This window comes from Gadus macrocephalus, chromosome 11 (genome assembly GCF_031168955.1).
Source record: "Gadus macrocephalus chromosome 11, ASM3116895v1".
In the NCBI taxonomy this organism is placed as follows: domain Eukaryota; kingdom Metazoa; phylum Chordata; class Actinopteri; order Gadiformes; family Gadidae; genus Gadus; species Gadus macrocephalus.
In genome coordinates, this window is record NC_082392.1 from 14,166,775 (window position 1) to 14,194,580 (window position 27,806).

The 27,806-nt window shown below is 53.4% G+C and overlaps 1 protein-coding gene across 5 annotated transcripts in view; it reads right to left on the reverse strand.

The window, feature by feature from the left end:
* LOC132468221 (intermembrane lipid transfer protein VPS13B-like) overlaps positions 1–27,806 on the reverse strand; it is a 325,476-nt gene that overhangs the window by 2,002 nt on the left and 295,668 nt on the right. For 4 of the 5 annotated variants that reach the window (XM_060065938.1, XM_060065939.1, XM_060065936.1 and 1 more), the window contains exons 49-65: positions 26,956–27,039; positions 26,004–26,179; positions 21,823–21,993; positions 18,487–18,694; positions 18,016–18,204; positions 17,447–17,593; positions 15,539–15,876; positions 14,307–14,434; positions 13,633–13,829; positions 11,789–11,907; positions 10,730–11,180; positions 10,350–10,517; positions 9,835–10,063; positions 7,349–7,525; positions 6,613–6,783; positions 5,174–5,350; positions 2,526–2,628 (exon numbers count right to left, since the gene is read on the reverse strand). In XM_060065938.1, coding sequence (XP_059921921.1) covers positions 2,526–2,628; positions 5,174–5,350; positions 6,613–6,783; positions 7,349–7,525; positions 9,835–10,063; positions 10,350–10,517; positions 10,730–11,180; positions 11,789–11,907; positions 13,633–13,829; positions 14,307–14,434; positions 15,539–15,876; positions 17,447–17,593; positions 18,016–18,204; positions 18,487–18,694; positions 21,823–21,993; positions 26,004–26,179; positions 26,956–27,039 — 3,233 coding nt within the window. The remainder of the gene's footprint in view (positions 1–2,525; positions 2,629–5,173; positions 5,351–6,612; positions 6,784–7,348; positions 7,526–9,834; positions 10,064–10,349; positions 10,518–10,729; positions 11,181–11,788; positions 11,908–13,632; positions 13,830–14,306; positions 14,435–15,538; positions 15,877–17,446; positions 17,594–18,015; positions 18,205–18,486; positions 18,695–21,822; positions 21,994–26,003; positions 26,180–26,955; positions 27,040–27,806) is intronic. The other variant, XM_060065937.1, reaches the window with a different exon arrangement.

Below are 27,806 nucleotides of genomic sequence, written 5' to 3' on the forward strand. Positions count from 1 at the left end.
GGACATGTGCACTGAGGAGCAAGAAGTGTTTACACACAAGGCAGAAATGTTTGAGTGTGTGTGTGTGGAGGAGCAGATGGAGGGCGGGCCTGTTAGAGAGGCGTAGCTGTGTTGTGTTCTGCTGAGCATCACGTTGTTGATAGAGGGTGACCCCCATCAGGGTCTGGGAGACCAGCAGTAGTTGGGGGAGAGAGATGGATGCACGACTGACGAAAACCAGCGCGGACGCAAGACAGCACGAATCAAACCCAGAGGGACAATTATCTAGGCTTCTGAGGGTAAAAAATATATATATATTTATATATCCGCGTATGATTAATGTTCTCTTCCAACACACTGTTGACCCCTTGGGCCGCAGCGGCACATATCAGGTGTCCTGAAGAGCTCTTGCGTCAATAATTAACAATTTCGCGTAACGAGTCGCATGAGGCTTTAAAGTGAAAAATGAATCGCAACGTTGTGAAACGATTTGAAACGATTTGAAACTAGTGGAAACAGCCCTCTTGGCTTCAGCGGCGTGAAGGAGGAACACCGCGGGGGAACCGGGGCGACGGACCATTGGAAAAGCTTCAGGGGCCGACGGCGGGTCCCAGGAGACGATGAGCCTGCACTTCTTCACGTGAACCCACCCCCCACGAAGCTAACCCCCCCCCCCCCCCCCCCCGACACCGGTCGGTGTTACCCTCCCTCCCCGACACCGGTCGGTGTTACCCTCCCTCCCCGACACCGGTCGGTGTTACCCCCCCCCCCCCGACACCGGTCGGTGTTACCCTCCCTCCCCGACACCGGTCGGTGTTACCCTCCCTCCCCGACACCGGTCGGTGTTACCCTCCCTCCCCCCCGACACCGGTCGGTGTTACCCTCCCTCCCCGACACCGGTCGGTGTTACCCTCCCTCCCCGACACCGGTCGGTGTTACCCTCCCTCCCCCCCGACACCGGTCGGTGTTACCCTCCCTCCCCGACACCGGTCGGTGTTACCCTCCCTCCCCCCCCCCCCCCCCCCGACACCGGTCGGTGTTACCCCCCCCCCCCCGACACCGGTCGGTGTTACCCTCCCTCCCCGACACCGGTCGGTGTTACCCTCCCTCCCCGACACCGGTCGGTGTTACCCCCCCCCCCCCCGACACCGGTCGGTGTTACCCTCCCTCCCCGACACCGGTCGGTGTTACCCTCCCTCCCCGACACCGGTCGGTGTTACCCTCCCTCCCCGACACCGGTCGGTGTTACCCTCCCTCCCCCCCGACACCGGTCGGTGTTACCCTCCCTCCCCGACACCGGTCGGTGTTACCCTCCCTCCCCGACACCGGTCGGTGTTACCCTCCCTCCCCCCCCCCCTCCCCGACACCGGTCGGTGTTACCCTCCCTCCCCGACACCGGTCGGTGTTACCCTCCCTCCCCGACACCGGTCGGTGTTACCCCCCCCCCCCCGACACCGGTCGGTGTTACCCTCCCTCCCCGACACCGGTCGGTGTTACCCTCCCTCCCCGACACCGGTCGGTGTTACCCCCCCCCCCCCCGACACCGGTCGGTGTTACCCTCCCTCCCCGACACCGGTCGGTGTTACCCTCCCTCCCCGACACCGGTCGGTGTTACCCTCCCTCCCCCCCGACACCGGTCGGTGTTACCCTCCCTCCCCGACACCGGTCGGTGTTACCCTCCCTCCCCCCCCCCCCCCCCCCGACACCGGTCGGTGTTACCCCCCCCCCCCCGACACCGGTCGGTGTTACCCTCCCTCCCCGACACCGGTCGGTGTTACCCTCCCTCCCCGACACCGGTCGGTGTTACCCCCCCCCCCCCGACACCGGTCGGTGTTACCCTCCCTCCCCGACACCGGTCGGTGTTACCCTCCCTCCCCGACACCGGTCGGTGTTACCCTCCCTCCCCGACACCGGTCGGTGTTACCCTCCCTCCCCCCCGACACCGGTCGGTGTTACCCTCCCTCCCCGACACCGGTCGGTGTTACCCTCCCTCCCCGACACCGGTCGGTGTTACCCTCCCTCCCCCCCCCCCTCCCCGACACCGGTCGGTGTTACCCTCCCTCCCCGACACCGGTCGGTGTTACCCTCCCTCCCCGACACCGGTCGGTGTTACCCTCCCTCCCCGACACCGGTCGGTGTTACCCTCCCTCCCCGACCCCTTGAGGAGGAAGCGAGGGACGGGACGATGGCACGGGCGGACATCTCTGGACACACTCGTGTTTAAATAGCGTGTTTGCTAGAAGGCCAGGGGGGGGGGGGGGGGGGGGGGGTGGGAGGGCTTGTGTAAACCTTTCTCTGGCTCGGTGTGGACAACAGGGGGAGAGCGGGCTGGCTTCCATGTGTAGAACCAAGGTCGCGGCTATTTCCTGATCCGCGCGTTTGTCATCCGAGGCAAAAAGTATTTTCACTCCCTATTTTCTTTTCCATTGTTTTTCAAAGGGGAGAGGAGCAGAAGGGGGCGATGCATCCTGGGAAGGATGTGAGTGTTTGGGGGTGAGTGGGAGAGGGGTGAATGAGGGGGGGTTGTAGCAGCTCTCAGGTCTCACCACACGTATTTGAGGTGGCTGTTGGGGGCCAGGGTGGAGTTGTCGTCGGCAGGCAGGTACAGCTGCTTAGGGAGCTGCCACAGCCCGGCTCCATGCAGGATCCCTGGAAGGAGGACAGAGGACACCGAGCCGTTACCGTCTGCCCCGATGGCCAGCCGCACACACACACACACACACACACACACACACACACACACACACAGTGACAGTGGGAAGGGGCTGCTTTCAACTGCAGCACGGAGGTCAAGTCCACACTCTTTTTATAAAAAGAAAGTGCTTCTAGGTGGTTGCTTTTTGCATTTATTTAGGCGTCGGCATTCCTCCTGCTAGGAAAACATTGTCTATCCCACCATTTATACTGCAGCGTGTCAGGAAGAGGAGTGGGGGGCAGTCCAGCTAGTTCATCATCTAAACTCCCCCGTTACACCAACACACACACACACACCATCAGCTTCCTGAAACCAATCCCTGGGTGCCCGTCAGCACAACAACAGTAGTCAGTCAGTTGATGTTGTCATTAAACAGATAGAAAAGGGGGTCCCATTTAAAAACTAAACACATAGTTAGTTCTAACTCATGATGTCATCACTCCAGTGCTCTAGAACAAGGCTGGGAGGGGTGTCTGTTCAGTTTGTTCTGCACCTTTCCCTGTGGGGTTCTGTATATCTGTGTACTTGTGTGTGTGTGTGTGTGTGTGTGTGTGTGCGTGTGTGTGTGTGTGTGTGTGCGTGCGTGTGTGCGTGTGTGTGTGTGTGTGTAAGAATCAGCTCGGTGAAAGAATTAAGGCCTCCACAAACCGACACTCAAGGCCGGAGCGCTAGCGTAAAGCACATCCTCTCGGTGTTTATGCGTGCGTGCGTTGGGGTGCTCAGAGGGCCAGGTGAGGTTAGCGCCAGCGACCCCTCTGGGGAGCCATGACTCTTAACACGCAGCTGTTCACCTCATTGGTGCTTTATGTAGTGCAGCAATGTCCTGCTGGTGCCAACAAACCACCACCACTAACACCACCACCACCTCCACCACCAGCCATCTCCCACTATGTTCCCCCTTCCCTACTCATCCCATCTTTCAATAACCAGCGAGGGGCGATAAAACACAAACTACCTCTACAGGACCCATTGTAGGTGTGGGGCCTTGTATGGCGTCTATGCGAGTACCTGTCCGTATTTTTGACATTTTTCGGCCTTGTTTGTGTGTGTGCCTTTTTGTGCGAGTGTGTGTGCCTGTGTGTGTGTGGGGCCTGGCTTAACAGATGCTCCTTCACTGGGGTACGGTTATAAGGGGAGAGAGATCGCCCCATGCACTGATGGATTCACGACACCCGGGCACTCCGAGTCTAAGTCACGCTGCTGTTTATGAGGGCCGGTGGCCTGAGTCTCCCTCCTGTACAGACTGCAGGGGGCCTGAGTCCCCCTAATGGACAGACTGCAGGGGGCCTGAGTCCCCCTAGTGGACAGACAGCAGGGGGCCTGAGTCCCCCTAGTGGACAGACAGCAGGGGGCCTGAGTCCCCCTAGTGGACAGACAGCAGGGGGCCTGAGTCCCCCTAGTGGACAGACAGCAGGGGGCCTGAGTCCCCCTAGTGGACAGACAGCAGGGGGCCTGAGTCCCCCTAGTGGACAGACTGCAGGGGGCCTGAGTCCCCCTCCTGGACAGACTGCAGGGGGCCTGAGTCCCCCTAGTGGACAGACTGCAGGGGGCCTGAGTCCCCCTTCTGGACAGACTGCAGGGGGCCTGAGTCCCCCTCCTGGACAGACTGCAGGGGGCCTGAGTCCCCCTCCTGGACAGACTGCAGGGGGCCTGAGTCCCCCTCCTGGACAGACTGCAGGGGGCCTGAGTCCCCCTCCTGGACAGACTGCAGGGGGCCTGAGTCCCCCTCCTGGACAGACTGCAGGGGGCCTGAGTCCCCCTCCTGGACAGACTGCAGGGGTCCTGAGTCCCCCTCCTGGACAGACTGCAGGTGGAGGGAGACCTCTGTGACCCGCAGCACCCTGTCCAATACGTGAAGCGGGCCGAGCCTAACCCTTCTGTAGCCTCCTGATACCATCAAGGATCTAGTGACAGACATTAGGGTCCTCTCTGCAGATCAGTCCGGGCTGTCTACCATGTTAGAAGATGGCCACACGAGGCTCGCTCTCCCGCACCTTGGATGGTTCTGGTGCTGGGTCCCACTGGCAGTGGGACCATGAGAGCACGATGGAAAAAACTCAAGAAAAACAGCATCTATGAAAATTGGATTTATGTTTCCTTGAGTACTGTTAAACAAACTAAATAAAAGAGGGGGAAATAAGCCGTGCAATTTTCTTTAATTCTGGAAAGGAATTTTAAGTAAGCCTTTTGTAAAACTACCAGCCAGCCTATAATGTTTTCCAATTACGAGTCCCTCGTTAGATGAGCGACTCTGCGGTGGGGCCCGCAGCAGTCGGCCCGTCGGATTTCCAGGGTTCTAGGGTTCCTCTGAACGCCCCGCTGGGACCCATCGGGTCTCCGGACCGGGTTCTGGAAGCCCTCAACATAAGCAGGACCTTTTACCATGTCTTGTCTTTCACAGACCATCTTGGCATTCGTATTTCCGAGGCATCATAAAAAGGGGCCCTTATTTCATGACGCCAAATATCATCATCATCATCATCCTCCTCCTGGACTCACCGTATCCGGTCTGAGAGACGAGCTCAGCAGCTCCTCCGATGGGCTTGGTGAAGACTCCCACGATGCCCTTCCCCACACCGGAGATCACCCCTCTGGCCGTGCTGCCGGCCGAGCTGGGCAGGTCCCAGGACCTTTGGAAGTTCTGCATGGGCTGGTCCACGATGCCCGCAATCGCCCCTAGAGGAAGAGGGCAGAACTATAAATTTGAACTCTGGTTCAATTCATCCCACGGAAAACTAGATACACTTCCAGACGATGCTTGAGCCGAAACGGTTGCATACATGTCACTGCACGCCAACAACGTATGCTGCAACTGAGCATGACCTTAAACCAGTGGTTCCAAACCGGGGTGTCGGGAGCCCACTTGAGTTCCTCTGATGTGCATTGGGGTCACAGGAGATTGCTGGCATAATAGATATTTCAGTGTGTGGGAGAGCGATGCAATTAAGTTCACCGGGACATTGATATTACCGTTATTTGTGTTAAAGCAGATAAAGCAGGTCAAGTAGGGACGCAAACAACATCGCTAGCAATGGGGTCACAATACAAATAAGTTGGTGAAACGCCGCCTGAGACCATTCACTTACAAAACATACAAACAAAAACTTGCTGTTCAAATTTCCAAAATGTGAACATCCACCCATTTCAAGCTGGGTGCACCTAAATGGACGTGTTTTCCGTTTTTTGAACGTCGTCTCTTCAAGAACACTTAAGTTCAACCAGTCGCAGCAGCAGCAGCTTCTCCTTGTCTCTGTGTCATTCCAGCGCTCCCCAGCCCCAGATGAAGCCTGGCAGCTGTTTGCTGTTCCAGGCGGCTGTGTTCTGCCTGGTGTCCGGGCTGGGATTTACACACAGACCGAGTCCGGCTCTCCTCTCGGTGTTTATTGAGCCCCCGCTGTGCTGTCTCCACTCCCCTGTCTCACAGCCTCTCCCGCGTCTAGCACTTCTGTGTGTGTGCCCAGCAATGGCAGATAAAGGCACAATGTGTCTGTGTGTGTGTTGGTGTGTGTGAGAGAGACTGGATACAATATGTGTGGATGGGAACCACATGCTTCTGTGCAGACGTTTCTTGAGAGATGGTGAGTTGAGCCAATGTGCCCACAAGTTGATGTTGAAATAACTTGTTTCTCTCTGTCGAGTTAAACCTTTGTACTCTCATTCCGTACCAGTCTGCATTGTTTCAAAAATATTGCTAGCAGTGGTCTATTTGTGTGGCCCTAGATGTGTCTCTCTCTATCTAGTTGTGTGTATTTATAAAACCATTAGGAAGAGGTTGGATCTTTTATGAGGGGCTTTCTCGTCTTTAAACCGAGCGAACGAGCAGGCACGGAGATGACTTTGGTTGCCTGGGCATGTGATGTCACAGTGACACACACCCACATCATGCCGGGAGAAGTGCGTGTGCGTGTGCAGGCGTGTGCGTGTGCGTGTGTGCGTACCTAACAGGCTGATGCCGAGGCGCGAGAGGCCCTGGCGGAGGCCGTCCCCCAGGCTCTCGGGGAGCTGCCTCCTCCACTCCTCCTGCCGAGTGAAGTGCTCCTCGTCCAGGGACAGCCGGTCCATGTTGCGGGAGAGACTGGTGGCCAGGTTGGTGATGGAGGTCAGGGTGCCTGCGGATGGGTGGACGGAAGGACAGATAGACACACACACACACACACACACACACACCCACACCCACACACACACCCACACACACACACACACACACACACACACACACACACACACACACACACACACAGAGCAGACAGATAAACAGACAGAGAGAGAGGGACAGACAGACATATAGACAGATACACACACATACAGACAGAGAGTCAGCAGATGTACCAATAGATCACAAGGGGGTATGCATTGACTGATTAGTGACTCTGTGAGGAGGTTTTCACAAAGAGCTTCTCTCTGATCTCTCTGACGTTTTCCACTCCCACCTTGTTGGCTGTGCCGTCCTTGTTTGTGGTGGCTTCTAGTTTCCCTTTTAGGGATTAATAAAGTGCATCATGTTGCAAACCCGATAAAAAAACTACAAACAATTCACGTTCATTCATTCAGCGAAAAAAAACCCATGAAGAGCAGGAGAGCATAGATAGGGATACACACGTTGGTCCTGTCGTCAGTGTATGCGGCCCAGGGACCCTGGTTGTGAACACACCTGGTGACACCTGGGGGCCTCACCTTTGGAGATGTGTTTGACGAAGGAAGTGGTCCCTCTGTGGACCCCGCTGACGAAGGCCCCGGGGCCCCGGGTCAGGCCCTCATAGGGCAGCCGGAAGAAGTCCGACACGCCGTTCCCGATGCTGCGCACCAGACTGGCAGGACTGCCCAGGATGTCTAGGGAACCCACCACCCAGCCTGCTCACACACACACACACACACACACACACACACACACACACACACACACACACACACACACACACACACACACACACACACACACACACACACACACACAGACGGAGAGACACACACACAAAAAATGCAAACAAGCATTATTGTACTGGCGAACACCTAGTGGGATGGTGTTTTAATGAGCTATTGTAAATCTCTACCGTCGCCAAGCCAGGACTTCCATAAGCAGACCCGTGGCAGTGACACTACGCTGACACGTCTCATAAACTCTCAAGCCCAAAGCTGGACGAAAAACACACGCATCTTCCAACGCACACGCACACTCTCTTAACAACTTTCTCAGCAGGCGGAACCCGTCCAGACGCCTCATGGAGACCAACCACCTGCAACGTCTCGACGTGCCAAAGCCCTCTCCCGCTCTGTGGATCTTTCTACACGTCCAACAGCTTCACCGCTGTTGCAACGGGGGACAATAATTAATTATAATAATAACGCTGCTACTACGGCAACATTAATGGGAACACATGAACACACACAAACACACACGTTTGCGCACAAAATCCCACATATGCCAGCGGTAGATTTACGAGCGTCCACTATCTCACCTCTCTCATTCCTTCACAGGCTCTCCTTCAGAGGCCACGGCTCATTGATATTTATGCACTGACAATTGCATAAAAAAGAACATGAATTGAGCATTTCTCTAGACGCCAGGCTGTCCGTGCGTTTTTCCATGCGGCCTTTGGCCACTAATGGTTTGAAATCAGTTCCAGCGCAGCCTCGCGGCGGCTTCACATGGTCGGCCGGTCGGCTGTTAGTCGACTAGAAACCCTGACAGGAGCTGTTGTTTACAAGCCAGCTATCAGGACATGAACTGGGTCTGCGTGTGTGTGTGTGTGCGTGCGTGCGTGCGTGCGTTTGTATGTATGTGTCTGTCTGTATGTATGTGTGTGTGCGAGTGTGTGCGTGTGCGCATGTCTGTGTATGTGTGTGTGTTTGGACTGAGAGCTCATGATGCCAAGTCCCAGAATGCACTGCGTAGTGCCGGCATAAGGACTCTTTGACCGAGTGAAACTCGAGCGTGACGGAGGGCACAATCCGCAGGCTGTTTGGGTGGAGGTGGAAAGGGGTCTGGGGTTCAAAACCAAATCATCCGTAATCAGAGAGAGAGAACCAGCAAGAGGTATGGTATATCTTCCTGGGGGGAGGGCCTACTTCCTGTTAGCCCAAGGATGATGGGACGGTTCCATGAGCCTCAAGCATCGACCATCCCGAGACCTTTTGTGTCTACGTCAACGAAGTACTGAAAACCCTGGGCGGAGCCGGTGGTTTTATATTTAAACCGGACTGTGTATAACCACCATGGAGCCCCTACCTCCGGCCCCTAGCTGTGCGGCGATGCGGTGCTTTACGCCAGGGCAGCCTGAGATGAGCCACGGCCTCGCCTAGTTAGCTCTCCTACTGGAGCGAGCCTCTGTTATTGTACCATTTATTACAGTGATTCCTCTGCAATAACCCACCAGCTCCTCCGAGGCGGGCTGTGATTAAGCGCTCGTAGTGTGAAAGGAAAAAGGTTATTAATGTGCGGACGCTGTGCAAAGTGAAGGCGGTGCATGCATCATTATCACTGCGGTGTGAAACGCAGAAGGTACGCATCTCACTGGAAGAGTGTAAATGGAGTGGGAAGGAATGGAGAGAGCCTATTATATGGCATTTGTTCCCATGTATGGTTATTGTTAATTCTTCATGTATTTTTATGTATCCATTTAAACATTTTTATTGTCTTTATGTTGTCTACCTTTAGAAGGACAACTTGATAACCCATTTTGGGTTCTTTGGTTCCTTCCTGCACATCTTTGTGTAACTCTTTTTCTCACCTCCCAAGCAAACTGTATGTATTCCTTCCCCCCGCTCTTGTGATTTCATGTGGGCAGCAGTAGTTCAGGAGGTAGAGCGGGTTGTCTGGCAACCTGAAAACTACTGGTTCGATACCTGGCTCGAACCTGCAATCATCAAGGCGACCCTGAGCAGAACACTTAACCCTAACTGCTCCTGACGAGGTGGCTGTCGCCTTGCTTGGTGTGGGTCTGAATGCGTGCATGAACGGGCAAATGCGTGGCAATGATTGCAAAGCGCTTTGGGTGGCCACGGGTCTGAAAGGCGCTCCATATAAATACGGTCCATAAACACAGTCCATTAACTGATCCTTTGTAAATATTATGTGCAACAAAAAAAAAAAAAAAAGAAAAAAAAAAAGAATCCACTGAAAAAAACACCTCTGCAAAACAAAAGCAGGCCCCGTGACTCACCGGCCCGGAAGAGAGCCCCAGCGGCGTAGTGCATGGCCAGGGCGTGCACCAGCTGGCGGGCCGTGGTGCACACGGGCCCGCGCTCAAACACCGAGAAGGAGAGCGGCGTGTGGTCCGACGCGATGTACAGCTTGAGGGAGGCGTGCACGCTGACCAGCAGGTTGATGGGCCGGATGACGAGTCGCCGCAGCCGCACGGGCCGCACCAGGGCCTGCAGCGAGTGGACCACCTGGGGGGGGGGGGGGAGAGAGGGGTCAGTGGGCGGGAGGGCAGGGGTCGGAGGAGAGTAGGATGGAGGAGAAGGAGAAAGACGTGAGACGAGAGAAGAGTGAGAAGAAGACGAAGAGGAGGAGGACGAATATGGAAGAGCAGGAGGAAAAGGATTAAGAGATCAAGTAGAAAAAGACGGGGAAAGACGGGGAAGAAGAAAACAAAAGGAAATGGATCGCATGGTCGGGGATAACAGAAGGACCAGGGTGTAAGGCCGGGACAGGTAGAGCAACGCCAAGGAGGACCTGCTCTGGGACGAGCGGTGCAGCCTCAGTGCTGGTGGATGTCCTCTGGGCCCCTGCGGAGCTGGGGGCCACAGCGCTGTCGGGGATGTAGCTGTGGAACAGCGTCTTGATGTAGTACACAAAGGTGTCCTCCAGGTAGACCCTGGCGGGCTGCAGCTGGAAGGAGACCTGGGGAGAGACACAAGGCAGGGTGGTCAGACACAGCCCTTTGGGAGCTGATGTCCAGACAATGCTTGGGTGCATATATCTGCTGGAAAGGATGTTCAATCATTAAAAGGTCTTAGTGACGGATTAATGTCAAAAAGTAAAATCGGTGTGTTTCTCTTTTTAAACACTCTGAACAGTTAACGTAGGCTGCGTGTGACGCAGCGAACCCCCACCTGCTCCAGGGTGCAGCAGTCGGCCGCCAGCAGCGCCCCCAGCTCCAGGAAGCAGGAGCGCTTGAACTCCTCCAGGGCCTCGGGGGCGGCGGTGGCGGGGTTGGCCTCCGCGCTCCAGGGACCCCCGGCCTCCGCCTCCGACCTCTGCTCCTGGCACAGCAGCACGGGGAAGTGGAAGCTGGCCCGGTTGTACAGCTGGTTGTCCACCTGCAGCCCGGCGCAGTGGAGCCCCACCAGCAGCACGCCGTCGGGGGCCAGGGCCCGGGAGTCCGCCCCGGGCGAGGCCTGCTGGTCCTGGCCCTGAGGGGGCGGGGGTGACAGCTCGACCAGCAGCTTGGTCAGGGTGAGCCGCAGCAGCTCCACGGAGCCAGAGGGGCTGGTGATGTCGTCGCTGAGCGCCACGCTGGCCTCGCTGACCAGGACGTGGAAGGACAGCTGCAGGTCGCCCGCCCTGCAGAGGACGAGGAAGAGAGAAAAGAGGTGCACTATAAATAAAAAGGGCACTAGCAATGTAAAGACGACTATGGGCCATTTTTTATCCGGATGCATGACATCCGTATGATCAGCTGGGATGCCAATACTGGACTAATCTCCACTTGATGTGAAGCAATCAAGCCATGATGAAACAAGGAGGATTTGTCGCCCTGCTGTGGTGAAGAAATGTAATGCTTCTTCATGTCTTCAGTTCTGCTGCAACAACCGACAATATGATACTAGGAGAAGTTTTGCTTTCCTTCTTTTGATTTTCAACTCTCAAATGTGATTTAAATTCAAACTCGTAACTTTATGAGGCAAAAGGTTCGACCCATAAAAAAATGTATGGACAATTTAGTAGTGTTTGTGAAAACAGTGAATGGTGTACTGTTCATGGTCTATTGGTGAGGGCATGGTAGAGAGGTGTCCGGCTTGCCGAGAATAGGAACACAGAGTTAGGCTCTGCCCCAATAGAGACACAGAGAGCACAGCAGCGATGTGGAGGTGTGCATGTGTGTGTCCGTGTGGTGTGTGTGTGTGTGTGTGTGTGTGTCGGTGGGTGTGTGTGTGTGTGTCGGTGGGTACCTGGTGTGGTGGCTGAGCAGGCAGTCGGCGCTGCCTTCGGGGGCCAGGGTGAGCTCTATGGAGCCCTTCTCGTACACCACGTCTATGTAAAGGCAGCCGAACCCAGGCAGGAACACCACCTTGTGGGAGACAACAGACGAGACGTGGGGATGGGGATACACAATCAGACTATTTATTCACCTTAATTTCTTTGTTTTTAAAATTTTAAAATTCTTTTATGGATATTTAGTTTTGACTGCTATATTTTGTCTTTTCATATTAGAAATATTATTATTGTTAATATTTTTTATAAGCCCCTGATTCTAGGCGAGGGTTGGAGGGTTTCTAGAGGAAGAAGAATCTAAACTAATGAGAGCATGTCTAGAAAACCCCAGCCAACAAACACAGACCAACAGGGACCGGACCGCACACACTCTTTATTGGATCAGTTACCCTGTGTTCTCTGAACTGCTTACTGCTAGCTGTGTGTGTGTGTGTGTGTGTGTGTGTGTGTGTGTGTGTGTGTGTGTGTGTGTGTGTGTGTGTGTGTGTGTTAGTGTGTGTGTGTGTGGGGGCGCATGCGTGCATGAATAAAGAAAGAAGAGTGAGAGATAATGATACATGTATTTCTTTGACCTCTGCTTTGTCGACCCGGCCTGACCCTCTTACCTCGAAGCATGTGTGTCAGTGTGTTTGTGTGTATGTGAGTCTGTGTGTAAGTGAGTGTGTGTGTGATAGTGAGTGTGTGTGTTAGTTAGTGTGTGTGTCCATGTGTGTGTGTTTGTGCACCCGAGCGAGCGAGCGAGAAAGAATGCGAGAGAGGGAATGATAGAGTGAGTGTATGAGTATATGTGTGTGTGTCCGTGTGTATGTGTGCGTGCTTGGCAGCACACACACATACACATGTTTGGTGTTGACCTCCAGCGGTCTCGGGCGGGCGCGGTGACGCGGGGAAGAAGATCCTGACGAGAGGCGCAGCAGTCAAAACAAGCACAACCCCCCCGACCTTTGACCCCTGCCACTGGGCCCAGACAGTGACCTCACAGTAACCAGAGACACAGACGGCCTCAGCCCCCATCTGAACCTGGACTTGGCTGGTAGACACAACACCAAACATTACACCTCCTGAACACCTTACCTCTCTGCTAACTGAAACGTACACTCACACAACCCCCTGCACGCATGTGAGCCTGCTACGCATGCACACATACACACATTCGCATAAATACGCACAGACACATGCACAAAGCAAACTAGATTCTAGCCACAACAAACTTAAGTACTTATACTTGCGTGCCTTGGCTTCTTTGCCATAGGGGCACACATGCGCGCGCGCACGCGCACACACACACACACACACACACACACACACACACACACACACACACACACACACACATTAAATTAAGCTTAAAATCACAACCTCGAAACGCAATGCCTAATAAGCCAGACCACACACACTGTCGAAGCTAACGCGCAGAAAACCCAATGCCCAGTCGACACAGCACCCCAGGGCACCTTTGCACCCCGACACCCACAACCCCGCAGAGCCCCGGAGGCGACCCGGGACACAGACACACATTAGTGAGTTCACTCCTTGAAGTCTTGCTGGTGCTGTCTGAGGTCATGGGACTGAACTCCTGCTGGAGGAGGTAGTGATATGGGGAGGGCTCAAGAGTGTGTGTGTGTGTTAGTGTGCAGGAAGGGAGGGGGGACATTAACCATTATTTCTCTAGTCCTCATCTTTCACGTGTGTGTGTGTGTGTGTGTGTGTGTGTGTGTGTGTGTGTGTGTGTGTGTGTGTGTGTGTGTGTGTGTGCGTACGTGCGTGTGTGTGTGTGTGTGTGTACGTGTCAATGCCCTACCTGTGTGCCGGGGCAGTTGATGTCGACGGGGTCGGTCCAGGTGGTGGCGCCGTGATCTGGGGTGGTCTTCAGCAGCAGGGCAGGCAGAGCCTCTCTCTGCCGGCAGTCGGGGAAGCTGGAGTACTGCTGGTAGAGCTCGTGGTGCAGGGAGCCGCTGGCAGGGATGGGGCGGCAGAAGACCTCTGCCCGGGGCGCGTCTGGAAGGGACCAGGGCAGGTCGGTTAGCAGGTCTGTACACTGATGAATGCACTGCAGACCACTACATACACATCGGAGGGCGAAGGGAGCAGCCTCTGCATGGGTGATGACGAAATTTGACTTTTATTTGAATGTTACTTTTTTTATTTTCTTATTTTGTCCCTCGAGAATAAGAATCTATTTTTCAAGAGACACCTGTCCACGATGGGTGGCAGCACATGAAGTGACAACGGAAAAAAACCACACAAAATGCAGCGTAGCAAAATAACAGTACAGGTACTAGTTTAACTGTTACGATGCAGCTTGAAGCTCGCCTCCGTTTTACACTAGAAACCTCCTCCATGACAGTGAGAAGGTCCTCCGTGTGCAGGCAGCCCAGGCAGAGGGCTCAACACTGGGATGCTATCGGGGCAGACACTGTACTAGGACGGCCCACCCTCTGAGGACACATAATAAGAACAAGGAGCAGGGCCTACCCTTGAGGTTCTCCTTCAGAAGCAGGGGGATCGGACACTTGTTGTGGATGAGCATGGGCGGGCACGGGTCCTCGTTCAGGCTGAGGTACGTCACCCCGAGGTGCTCCTGGTACGTCAGCACCAAAGCCCTGAGACAAACACAACGATAAATAGATTACACACACACACACACACACAGTCACATACGCACACACACAGGCCATTGCATTACATCAGCCCCAGAGCGAGCACGTTGTAATCAACACCAATATGTCACCAATACGTCTCTCGGCCCTCCAGGGACGTCCATCGGGCAGCACCATAATTGAACACAGGCGTTGCATCTGTGTGTGTTTTCCCTTTTAAAACTCCTGAGTATGTGTGTGTGTGCGTGATTGGGTTCCTATGTGACACACAAGTTCATGTCGACGGACACACACACACACGCGCGCGGGGACACTTACACATACTCACACACAACACGCACACACTAGAGGGAAACAAACACATACCCGCACACACACTCGCACAGATGCACACACACTGAAGCACAGCTGGCCAATCAAAGAACAAAAGTATGTATCTGTGAAGGAAGCCATGATATAAAAATCCCTTTGCTCTCGGGCCCTAATTACGCACACTCTCTGTGTTCAATGTAATGGGGAAGCTGTCCAAACAGAGTCCTGAAAGAGCTTTGTAGTGGGGCCACCCCAGATGAAGACCGGCCCAGAGGAAAAAGAGAAAGACAGAAGTAGACGCAGTGGGAGACGAAGACGAGGGAAAAAAAGAAAAGAAAAGAGGACCGTTTGGAGGACAACGAGATGGAAGACAGCGAGCGAGTGAGAATGGGAGCCCCGCAGTGGAAACGATGAGGGCATTGCTCTCGCAGTGCTCCGTGGCTCCGTGTTGAACCGCTGACTCCACTGTGTGTCGCCGGGGGCCCTGAGCCACATTGACAGTAAGCGTGATGCAGCGTGTGCCAGCCCTCCACGTCCACACCGAGGTCGCCGCTTCACCGTGACACCAGTGTGGAGGGGCAGTGTGCGCACACCGCTTGCGGAGCTTAACACACGTGACAGATCGCTGTATGAACTGAGTCCGTGATTCTGGCATTTTTTCATTGACGATTGGCAACAATAGATGAGGTTCGAGGGGTGAGTGGGTGGGTGTGGGTGGGGGGGGGGGGGGGAGTCGTGTCCTGGCTCCTACCTCCCTGTCTTACTCATAGATGATAGAGGACCGGCTCCACCCACCTGCTGATCAGTCCCCCTCCTCCGGCGAAGGTCTCTCCCGGAACGGAGACGCTCTGCCTGGGAAAGTCTGCTCGGATCAGGGCCGGGAGGCTCCACGGGGCCCCGGCCCCGGCCCCGGCCCCGGCCCCGGCCCCGGCCCCGGCCCCGGCCCCGGCCCCGGCGTTGAGGGCCCTGGGATCCAGGCTGAAGAGAATGTGTTTGAGGGGCAGAGGGGAGACCACCTCCCCTTGAGGGCCGTCGAGGAGCTGGTCCCAGCAGGGCACCGAGCAGGGCGTGGCCGGGCCGCCCCCCACCGTGGGGGGGAGGGTGAACCCGGCAGAGTCAGGGAGATCCAGAGCCTGGAGGAGAGGGAGCAAGGCAGACACACACACACACACACACACACACACACACACACACACACACACACACACACACACACACACACACACACACACACACACACATTAGAGAGAAACACAGCATGAGAGGGGAGGAACTGAGAGGAGGTGAGGCGGGAGGACAGGGAGGAGGAGAAGGGAAAGGTGCATAGTGTGAGGAAGAGGAAGAGTCGAACTAGAGGAGTAAAAGTCAGGATAGAAGGGAGAGAGAGAGGAGAGAGAGGAGAGAGAGAGTAAAGAGAAGAACCAGACGGAGCAAATCAGAATCAAAGGAGAAATAAAAGGGAGTATATATAAAAGAGAATATACAAGATGGTACCGGCATGATTCAGAAGCAAAAGAAGAAGAAGAAGACGAAGAAGAAGAAAAGGAACAGCAATGACACGCTGGAGGATGTGACAGAACGAGACGCAGTGCAGAGCCGCCGTGTTCCTGCGCTCCGGTCTGGTGCGCGGCGAGCCCAGCGCTAGATGAGCAGCAGAGGAGCCGTGCTGTGTTGGTTTAGCAGCCAGTGAGCAGCGAGGGCTGCGGGCCTAGGCCCCGAACACGATGATTAACCCACGACTACAAAAGACATTCCTGCCCTTGTTTGCGGCGGGTGTTATTGTTAAGCCCATTGCCAGCGCTCTTTTCTTTTTTCCCTCCCTTAAAGGTTTCTCAGTCAATTAGTGGTGACTGGCAGGCGATGCCATCTCCCTTCAAGAGGATCTGGGGAACGGATGAATGATGTCACCGCGATGCTGCCGCCGCTGCCTTTGGGGACACGCAGATGAAAGCGACAGAAGGGTGGAGGGGAAACCTGCATCCAATTCTGGGTGTTTGTCTAATGTCTCCATGAAGTGCCATGGCCCACATGGTGAGAACCATGATGATCAGGATAGGGAGGGAGGGAGGGAGGGAGGGAGTGAGGGAGGGGGAGAGAGAGAGAGAGAGAGAGAGAGGTAGGGGGAGCAACTTGATCTGATGGTAAAATGACTTGATATATCCCTGCACTGTGTGTGCATGCATGTGTACGTGTGTGCGCTCCCCTTAATTCAGAGACTTCAGCTGTCTGGGAGCGACACACAAAACACACACACAAGCATTTATTCTCTTATCCAACTCAGATGTTGAATTTATTTGTTGTAGATTATTACATATGTGGTATTATTTCTCTTTTCCCCCTCCTCTTTCATCTTTTTGGATTTCTTGCTTGCCAAATAAACCCAGCAGAATTAGACCCGGAAATATGCAGTGAAACACACAATTCAGTGAATCTGGCGGGCTGAGCCAGGGTATAACCTCAGCCTGATGTGAAAACAAATGTGTTCACTCTGTGAAACAAAGTGTACGTGCAGCACAGGCTGCACCCATAGATGATCGGCAAAATCTTCAGATAGTGTGTGCGTGCGTGTGTGTGCGTGCAGACGTGTGTGTGTGTGCGTGTACCTGGTCTTTGGGGGCGAGGGCGTGTGCATGGTGCGTGTGCGTGCATGCGTGCGTGCGTGCGTGCGTGCGTGCGTGCATGTGTGTGTGTATGTGTGTGTACCTGGTCTGTGGCAGCCAGGGCCCGGTGGGCCAGCAGGGGTCTGTAGTGGATGGTGTGGGAGGTGTTGTTGAGCAGGATGGTGCGGTCCTCCACCTGCAGCACCTGGATGCCCTGCCTCACCACCGACGACACGCAGAACTGACACACCTGTGGGGGGGGGGGGGGTAGATCACAAGCGATACATGAATATCGCTGTATTGAATTGCAAAAAGCAAGGATATTACTCGCTTCCTCGTAGTTAATCCCCAAGTGTCCTCAGATGAGGAGCAGATTCATTGTAAATCTCACTGCACAATGGACCACTTGCAGGATTCAACAGATTTTCACTTTGTTAGAATGATAAATGTATGAGTGTCAGTAATGACATATCCGTTCTTCTATCAGTCACAAACTTCACCCTCGGGGACAATAAAGTATGACAATAAAGTATGTAAAGTATGTTTACGTCTGTGAATTGTTTTGAAATCCATTTCACACAGCAATTTCTAGTAACGTCTATTTCAAAACAACAAGCATCAAATCTTGTAGCTTAGCGTTAGACTCTGCTATGCCCTGGCCACGGCCTTCACCTTCTGGCCTCCGGGCAGGGCTCCCAGGGGGATGTCCGCCTCCACGCAGCCCTCTTCATCCAGGGTCAACATCTCGCTGCCGCTGTCCTCCTTCCAGCGCGGGGAGGTCTGCTCGTGGACCAGCTTCAGCGCCCTGGACTTGTGGACCGTGTTGGTGTGGGCCCAGTAGATCCCCACCTGGAAGGCCTGCTGGAGGACGGCAAACGATAAGAGGTCCAAGATGACACAGTGAACGACGTGAGGGATGCACATACTTACATTCCCTTCCACTACAACGACAGGACTCATCAAACACAAAGCAGCTGCTCCTATGCATGCACAGCGCTCCTGACTCTGACCTGCTCGTCTTGCACGAGCAGGCGACCAGAAACACTGCAGCAGTTTCAGACACAACACACCCTCTGTACCCCTCTGGCCTTCCCATACAGAGTCCAGGGAGAGCGGAGGGTAGGGGCCGGGCCGTCCACCCACCTGGAAGTTTGGCGGCACGATGACCTTGCCCGCGGGGATCTGCAGCACGATGGTCTCCCCCTCAAACAGCCACAGGTCCCAGCGGGAGTGGTTGGCCAGCAGGGCCCAGGGCAGCAGCTCCACCAGCAGGGTGTTGAGGCCCCCCTTCCAGCAGGACAGCTTGACCTGCATGGGGCTGTCCCACTGGGCCACGGGCTCCAGGACGCTCCTGCAGGGGGGAAACACACAGCTCCTTAGTGGCAGTAATGCAGTGGGGTCAATAGGAGGAAGAGCCAAGAACCATTGTACTTCTATGTAAGACAAGTATTAAATATAAAACAACATTAAGGCCACTGGGAAGGGAAGCATTGCATTCACAGACCTGTGATTGACAGGCAAGATAGATTCCTCAAACCAATCAGGGGAGAGAGGCCCTGATTGGTAAGAATTGAGCCGGGAGTGGTCTAAAATCAAAATAGTCTCATAGAGGCGAGAGACAGCAGTCTCAGCATGCGCAGTCAACTCGAAAGAGATGCTCTTCCCAGCACTTTTCACTCACTTATAACTGACAGAAGTTTATGGCATTTCTATCAACCTGCACTGAAATGCCCAATCTTACCTCCAGCACCGTATAAGGAGTTTTTATATGATAATTTTGATGTTCCCCTCGGACAACTTCAGTTATTGCTACTGTCAATATGAGTGCTGACATTCAAGACAATAGCAAGACAACCAGTAAGACAGACGAGAAGGCACTCTGCGCTGGGCCGTCATGTGGTGAGCTCTTAGATCATCAAGGCTCTGAACGCAGTCCAAAACATATGACTATAAATACATAATACCCTAAAACCCACTTGTAGTGCTGTAATGCTACAGGACCACATGGCTGTGTTGGCGAACAAACCCGTCCACACCACCACAAGATTAAAGGCATTGTAATTTCTCTCGGTTTGTGCTGTCCTTTGTCTTAGGGTATGCCAAAAAAAGAAAAACCGAGCATTTGACAATCATAAAAGGGCATTTAAATGTAATGTAGATAAACAACGCTTTTCCCACATCAGTCACGCTCCACTGACCATTAACACAGTGGAAACCTCCTGTGAAACCACACATACACACACAGCAACTGTTTGCAAACAACTGATGCCGATCCAAACAGCTGTGGACCGGGCATCTGGGCGAGAAGGCTCCGATCGTACATGGGCAGAGAAGCCCTAAACAGGGACACTTTTTCATGTGCCCGACGACTGCTACCACAGGCGTTTCATGGCCGTAGCGGTCTCTGTGACTCCTAAACAGAGCTGGGCGCCACACAACCAGAGGGAGACAAACAGTTCACTCAGCCCGGAGGTTCAAAGTCCCCCATGCCCGGCCCCCGCCCTGGGGGGCACTCATCTCCTACCTAGCCAAGCCTTCCGGCCCTGTAGTGCACATCATTTTCCGGACAACATAACCCTTCACAGCGCTGTCTGAGGCGGTTCCCCGCTGTGACTGTTCAGTGGTGTGACGGGCATGTAGAGCGTGCATGTAGAGCATGACACACACAGTGTGTGCGTGTGTGTGTCTGTTTCTGTGTGTGCGTGTGCGTGTGCGTGTGTGTGTGTGTCTGTTTCTGTGTGTGCGTGTGTGCGTGTGTGTGTGTGCGCGCGTGTGTTTGTGTTTTCATGACCTCAAGGTTAAGGGCCCAGCATAGGGCAGGGCTCATGAATCACATTACGGAGCTAATTGAGAGAAATGAGCTGGGCAGCTTCTGGCAGGGCCTGCCAACACTGGGATTCTGGTCCTCAGGGCTATTCTCACACACACATGCATACGCACATACCCACACTCAAACACACGCATCATTCCGTCCCACCAGTATAAGATGTTTGTTCTGTGATTGCTGAGGTGCCCCACTGCCTTGAAACTCCCAACAGAGGGGAATGAAACAACATTTACGCTTTAAACTTCCTCTGACCCTGAAGACACAATATTGACCCACCCCCACCCGAGGAGTCCGGTGGATCCAATGCTGCGCTCTCTTTCCAAACAACACACCAACCCCGCGTTGAAAGGAGACGAAGACAAATATACCAGCTAATACCTCACGTCGCGTCAGCCGACACGAATCACCATGTCCGTTTGAAAGATATTGTTTTGATGTCAAACTCTGTTCCTTGCCTCTTCCTTCATAACAAGTATTGGACATTTTAGTCCTGGGCAAACTGTCAGGTCCCATCACAGAGGACGGGCCTTGCCCTTGGGCTCGTGTTTTAATGGGCAAACATCACTGGCTGGAGAGGGAGGTCTGACTGACAGACAAACCCAGCACAAAACCACCACAGCTCAACCATCCACTGGGACCTCAGTGTGTGTGTGTGTGTGTGTGTGTGTGTGTGTGTGTGTGTGTGTGTGTGTGTGTGTGTGTGTGCTTAAAAGACCACTATGCATGTATGAAATATCAAGGTAGGCCACATGTGTAGCAGAGATGTGGTACATTGTGTGCATGCGTTTGAGTGCCTTATAGTGTTTGTGTTTGTGTGTGTGTGTGGTTGTGTGTCTGTGTGGGTATGTATTTGCATGCCTTTTGCTGAGGATGTGGGCAAGCATTGTGCTTACTGCTATCAAGATGTGATTGCCTTGTGATAAAAGACATACCCACACAAACACACACACACTCATACACTCACACACCCATATATATACACTAGACCTCCTTAACACACAAACGAACCAAAAGCGGGCTTGGGAACCCGGGCTGAGTTCTGAGGGAATGTGAAGCCCTTTGCCATGTGTGCGCATGGAGGACTTTGCTTGTGACAGCCCTAATCTGTGGCCCGCTGGGGACAGCAGGAAGCCTGCTTGTGTATAAGCCTGCACAGATCTGCCGTGTCGCAGCGGCACGCTTTCATTATGTGAACAAAGAGACAGCAATTAAAGAGAAGCCTCTGGTATAAAAGACCCGTCTTGAGCATTTCTGGATCTTTCTGCCAAGGGGTTGGAGTGTCATCCAAAATAATTTAATGCTTGCTTCAAGATTTATTAAAAACATCAACGGGCAATGCACACTGAGTTCGGGGGCAGAATCCCATTGAAGACTAAACATAATGCTAACCGAACATCATAACGCATCCTCAGAGACAAGCTTGTGGCGTTTTTTGTCTTTCTGATGCGTTCAGAGTTGGCGCCATATACATGGACCCACAAAATAGGACATGTCTCTCGGCAAGGAGTCAAACCCATCATGAACGTTGCTTTGCACAAACCTCTCTCTCTCTCTGTGGATCATGAGCAAATGGCTCGCGACTCATCTACCTGACCCTGTGGTAGACCATGTTGAGGGGGCGGGGTCAGCGTTGGCGTTGGGGTGAGACATACCTTTCCGTGTCCTTAGAGATGTAGGGCCAGGGCGTCTCTGCGGTGGACGTGGCGCCGTAGAAGTCCTCCAGCACCCTCTGGGGCTTCTCCGTCCCGCCCGCCTTGTTGACGATCTGCTTGATGAGGCCGGTGGAGATGGGCACGGCGTAGTGGGAGGCGTCCTCCTCTTCCCTGGGGGAGGCGAACACAACCACGACACAACACAGCGGCGTGAACATGACAGCCCGGTGAAGGGGGTTCTTGGCGGGCCGTGGGAGACGACTTTGGGGGGGGGGGAACGTGGTGAGGGGGGGGGTCATGTGGTTGACGGCTTCGAAGAGCGCTCGTGTACTTTGTGGCCTACGACCTGAACGGCGCAAACATCGGCCTTCGGAAACCGTGGGAGCCATCTTGCGACCGTCGGTGACCGTCCGCTTTGTTCGCTGGCGGGGAGCGCACCGAGCGACCCCCAGTTCACCTCCCTCCTTCCCCGGGTCCCCTGAAACCTCAACGTGGAGTTGAATCTCTCCCTTTGTTTCGACTCTCCCCGCTGCCTTGCACTTTTTCCTCCCGCGAGTGGTAATTCACCACGGTCACAGTAGAGGCTAAGCAGCAGTCAATAATCCTATTGGGTTGTGGAGCCCCAGACACTGGTCAATTATGGCTTTGAAACAAACAAACTGTCCAAAGTGTCTAATGGCAGCCTGTGTTTGGGGGGCATCCAGTTTCACTTGGCTGAAGGAGTCGGGTCCACTCAGCCCCCCGGGAGGGAGATTATTAATAGAGCCTATTGTGCTGAACAGGGAACGCCAGGGCCTGTTTGGTTACAGGTCTGCTTGAAGAGAAGCAGAAGAGGAACCGTAAGCTTTGCATGCGTGTGTGCGTGCTTGCGGATGTGTGAGTGTGTGTGTGAAGGGTTTGAAGAGAGGGTATGAGAGGATGCTTCTGGTGGTGATCATATTCGGTCATGGACGGTACATCATATAGAAGGGGATGGAGGGGACAGTTTCTGGTTCAACCTCTCTCTCTCTCTCTCTCTCTCTGTCTCTCTCTCTCTCTCTCTCTTTCTCTTTCTCTTTCTCTCTCTCTCTCTCTCTCTCTTTCTCTTTCTCTTTCTCTCTCTCTCTGTCTCTGTCTCTGTCTCTCTTTCTCTTTCTCTTTCTCTCTCTCTCTCTCTCTCTCTCTCTCTCTCTGTCTGTTGTGTTTGGATTGGACCGCAGACGGCCTCTCTCGCTACCTCGTCCATTAGAGGCCACAGTTATGTGTAATTACAGGAAGGAAAGAGGAGCTGCCGGCCCGCACAGCACCGGGATCAGCTCTGATTGGATCAGCCCCGGAGTCGGGGGATTTGGGGAGAAGGGGACATGGGGGGGGGGGGGGGGGGGGGGGGGGGGTAGAGAGAGACATGTTCCCGACTTCAAGAGGAGGTTTTATGTGAACGTGAGCTTGTGTGTGAGTGTGCCTAAAGAGACATTTAAAACAATGGACAGGGTGGTGGCGGAGTATGTGGAGGAGTGCTAAGATGAGGCATGAACACCAAGCGAGGGGGGGTTCGGTTGACGATGAGTCAGTGGGGGGGGGGGGGGGGGCGTTAAGAGCAGAGCGACACGGACGCTTTTGGTACGGTCTCTACAGGGGACGGCTCGTAAACACGGGGAGCCTTGTGGTCGACATCCTGAAGAGACGCAGCGGTTAGTCGTCGCCGAGCCGGGCCTTGATGGGCGAGAGAGAGAGAGAGAGAGAGAGAGAGAGAGAGAGAGAGAGAGAGAGAGAGAGAGAGACAGAGACAGAGAGAGAGAGAGAGAGAGAGAGAGAGAGAGAGAGAGAGAGCGAGAGAGAGAGAGCGATGATGACCCCTCCTACAACAACAGAATACAGAAATATCCCCAGTCACAGCATGTCCGCCGCGGTTGCTTTATGGCAGTCAGCATCAAAACAAACTTTGCGACCAGATACCTAAACACTGGTCAATGGGGCGGGGGGGAGAGGGGGAGGGACCGCTAGACTCAACCCGCTGTTTCCCTGTTGCTCGTTCCAAACACGGCCAGACAGCACCAGAAAGGGGATTCGTCACCAGGGAACGCACGTCAAACACAACACAGATGTGCAGTAGGAATATCGGTAAACATTGTGCGCGCGTGTGTGTTTGTTTAATATTACCATTTGGAAATTTAGGAGATGCATTTTTACCCCACAACAAGTAAAATTCCATTATAGGGTCTTAACGAGCAGGTAGGGATAGAGATCTTGCTTAAAGATCCTTTCATGTAAACTACCGAACATTTGTATCCTGTCCAGCTCAGTGAGTCAGGAAAAGGCCTTTCTACTGACAAATGTAACCCCTGAGTTTTACGAGGACTTTACTCTAACTAATTTCTATGAAACAAGACACATATCGAAGTAAAACGATGAACCTCGTCGCAAGTACAGTACGACATTAATACATTTAGAAACCCTAGAAGTTTGCAGCGTGTGCAAATGACTGTGAAACTTATTAAGTCTCAGATGACCACCAAAGTGTCCGTAGCGATGGCTAATCAGCTTAAGTTGCGAGGAAAATTTGTTTTCCATTGAGGGATCGGCAAAGCACAGCGACGGGGAGACAAGGCAGACGCTGTGGGAGCAGGGTGACGCTGGTCCTCTCCAAGCTTGTTTGGAGCTTGTGGTGTCTGAGAAGCTTTCTCTGGTGCAAGACGATACGGACAACATGTACACGCGTGGGCACCGTCTGCTATAAAAATGAAATAAATAAAAAACCCAAAGAGCACGGAGACCAAATAACAGTCCCTGTGATGTCTGCGTGACCAAGTGTCTGTGATGAGGCGGTGGGGACTGTCACACTCACACTGGAACGGGCAAACATGGTCTGACCGAGACAGATCAGGGGCATAGACCACACACAATCACAGGGGTGCGCACACACATACGGTGCTCATCCACCCCCACACACTACACTCATTCCTCTACCATGTACAAACGTACCCGACACACACGCACCAGTGTCCCGAAACGATACGCTTCCCTCTTATTATGAAAACATGGACTGGATTCTACTGAATAACCCCCCGTACCCTTGATGCTGGCTGATAGTCATCAGTATGTGGTGTGAATGTCAAGTCTCTCTCTCTCTCTCTCTCTCTCTCTCTCTCTCTCTATGGGGTACTTTTGGCATGAAAAGCATACGTTTACATGCCAACGCAAGGGTGAAATAAAAACAATAAAAAGTGTGTCTCCTTCTCTCTCTCTCCCTCCCTCCTGTCAGCCCTCCCTCCCTCCCTCCCTCCCTCCCTGCCCCCCTGCCTCCTTCCCAACCACCCACCCACCCCCTGGCAGACCCAGGGACAGGGCTCTGGCAGCATGCAGCATGCAGCCTCCAGCGGTGGCTGGCTGGTGGACTGCTGACGCTGTGGGAACCTGAGACAGTGGCCCCCCTCCTCAGTGAGGGTGTCATCCCTTTGAGCGTGAGTGCCGCACCAAAAACAGAAGCGTGGGGCGCCTGATGGCCCCTCAGACGCTGCATGGTGCCAGCACGGGGGAGTGTCTCCTGTTTCCACAGAACATGACACGTTGCGAGTACGGGAGAACACATGGGCAGAGTTCTGGGAACAGGGCAAGTGATGGGATGTTAGCATGGGTTACCGGTAGTGAGCATGAGGTGGTGCCTGGGATCGGAACTGAATTAATTTCCAAAACTATTGGCCCAAATTTGCCTCATATACTATTTCACCATACCTCAGGGAACAGCGACAGTAATAGAAGGGGGCATATTTAAAGAGGAAATATGCCCCCCTTTTTTTTTTTTTAAGCGTCTGCACACTGGATCTCTTTTAGGGATTGTACAGTCTTTTCCTTGATTCAGAAGTGATGGATGACTTTGGTTCTTCATGTGTCCCCTTGGTAGCTATCTCTGCGATGTCTTAGGGCTTTAGGTCTCTAGAGATACCATGGCAGTCGTGTCCTAATATGTTATATTTACCCATGAGTAGTGTTTTTCTTCATACCGCCTGCTTCAGAAGAGGAATTTGTGTGTGGTGTGTGTGGATTCAAAAGGTAAAGCAGTTCCTTTTTTGGTTATCTTTGGACAAAGACCATAAACAACAACACCTATTGCATAAAAAAACCAAAAAACTAAAGAATACACTTAAAACAGATTATGAATTCTGAGTCTGGTGCATTGTGGGTAGAGTAGTTTTCCATGTTACCTGGCCTGGAAGGTGAGGTGGTGCGTGAGGTCGGCCTCTGTGTTCAGCAGCGGCTCCTGGTGGCCCTGGCCCTGGATCACCTGGCTCTCCTTCAGCCCCAGGCTCCTCTTCTCCATGTGGATGATGACGGGGTCTGGCAGGTGGCTCCGCATCACGAACAAGGGGCTGAACACCACCTGAGACCACGGGCAGATGGGGACACTCAGAGCAGAGGCAGAAACTACACGCATTAACACACACTGACCACTGTGTGACCCTGTGCTTTATAGCAGTACCCCTGACCTAACAGTATCTATAAAGAAACAAGTATCAGCGTCCGTGGGGCTGGACCTTTGGATTGATTCCCTGGCAATCAATGATGTGTTTATTTAATATCTTTTGGATAAATGTTCGTTTTTTTGGGATCAATATCAAATTCCCCAAAGGGTGACATTTCCTTACACGCTGTGGAACTCTAGTTCCCTGGAACGCTTTGTGTGAGCATGGTTTTGTTAGGCCTTTGTTTGTGTAGGTAATTAATAACACATTGTTCTCGTTACCTAGTGGAAGCAGTAGATGCCTATGTGTAAATATACACTAGCGTAATTGCACACTGGGGTAGATTTAATCACTGCGGGTGTTAATTCCTGGACTGGCGTTGCAGCTGCCGTAGCCAAACACAATAATAACAGGTTTCAAAACAAAACCTCAACTTAATGTCGAAATGATGAAATGGGCTTTGAGCGGACTTAATGAACTGTAATGTTGAGCTGCACCACACCATGGTGCATGTGCACATTGAGCAGCGTGTGTGTGTGTGTGTGTGTGTGTGTGTATGTATGTGTGGCTCTGAGTGTGAGTGTGTTTGTGTGTGTGTGAGTGCATGCATGCGTCTGTGTGTGTATGTGTATGTGTATGCGTATGAGTGCGTGCGTGAGCCTTTTGTGTGTGTGTGTGTGTGTGTGACACTCACGACTCTCTGTTGCAGAGGAGAATGGGGTTCGATGGTGATGAGGGTACACCACACGTAGAGCAGAGACCCACTGGAGCACGGCACCTGCACGTAAGGAGACAGACATGATCCACTGCTGTAGGGGGTTTCCAACACAACTTCTCAAGGGCGCTCTCTTCTTCCCTTTTGGTGATGGCATGGCAAATAAATGGCCAGGGTTCACACGAGGTCAACAAGCTGGTGTCTGTGTGTGGTTGTGTGTGTGTGTGTGTGTGTCTGTGTTTGGGTTTGCTTGTGCATGTGTTTGGGTGTTTGTGTGTGTGTGTGTGTGTGTGTGTGTGTGTGTGTGTGTGTGTGTGTGTGTGTGTGTGTGTGTGTGTCTGTGTTTGGGTGTGCGTGCTCCTGTGCATGTGTGTATCTTTGTTTGGGTGTGCGTGTGTGTGTCTATGTTTGTGTGTGCCTGTGTCTGTGTGGGTGGGGAGGGGGGTGGGGGTGGGGGGGGCTCGGATGTTACAGAGAGACAATGACAAATGTGCTTGGCCTGTGTTTTGGTTTAACGATATTCACAGCCCTCATGTGACTGGATAAAAACGTTTGAGACTAATTCCATTCCGGTCCAGCAAGAAGCAAAGGCTTGAGGGTGCTGGCCCACCCTTAAGGACATCAGGCTCTTAATGTGTCCCTGGTGTCCCCTGTTCAGCTCCTCTGTGTGAAAGCCTTGCCCCTGACAATGTGGCCCAATGCAGAATGAGTGCATTAACACTATAGCAGGGATGTTGGCAGAGAGAGAGTGAGGGCACGGCGATCATGATTCTGAGAGGATGGAAACAGGGAGAGTAAACACTGAGATCCGTCATGTTTCTGGCTCGGAC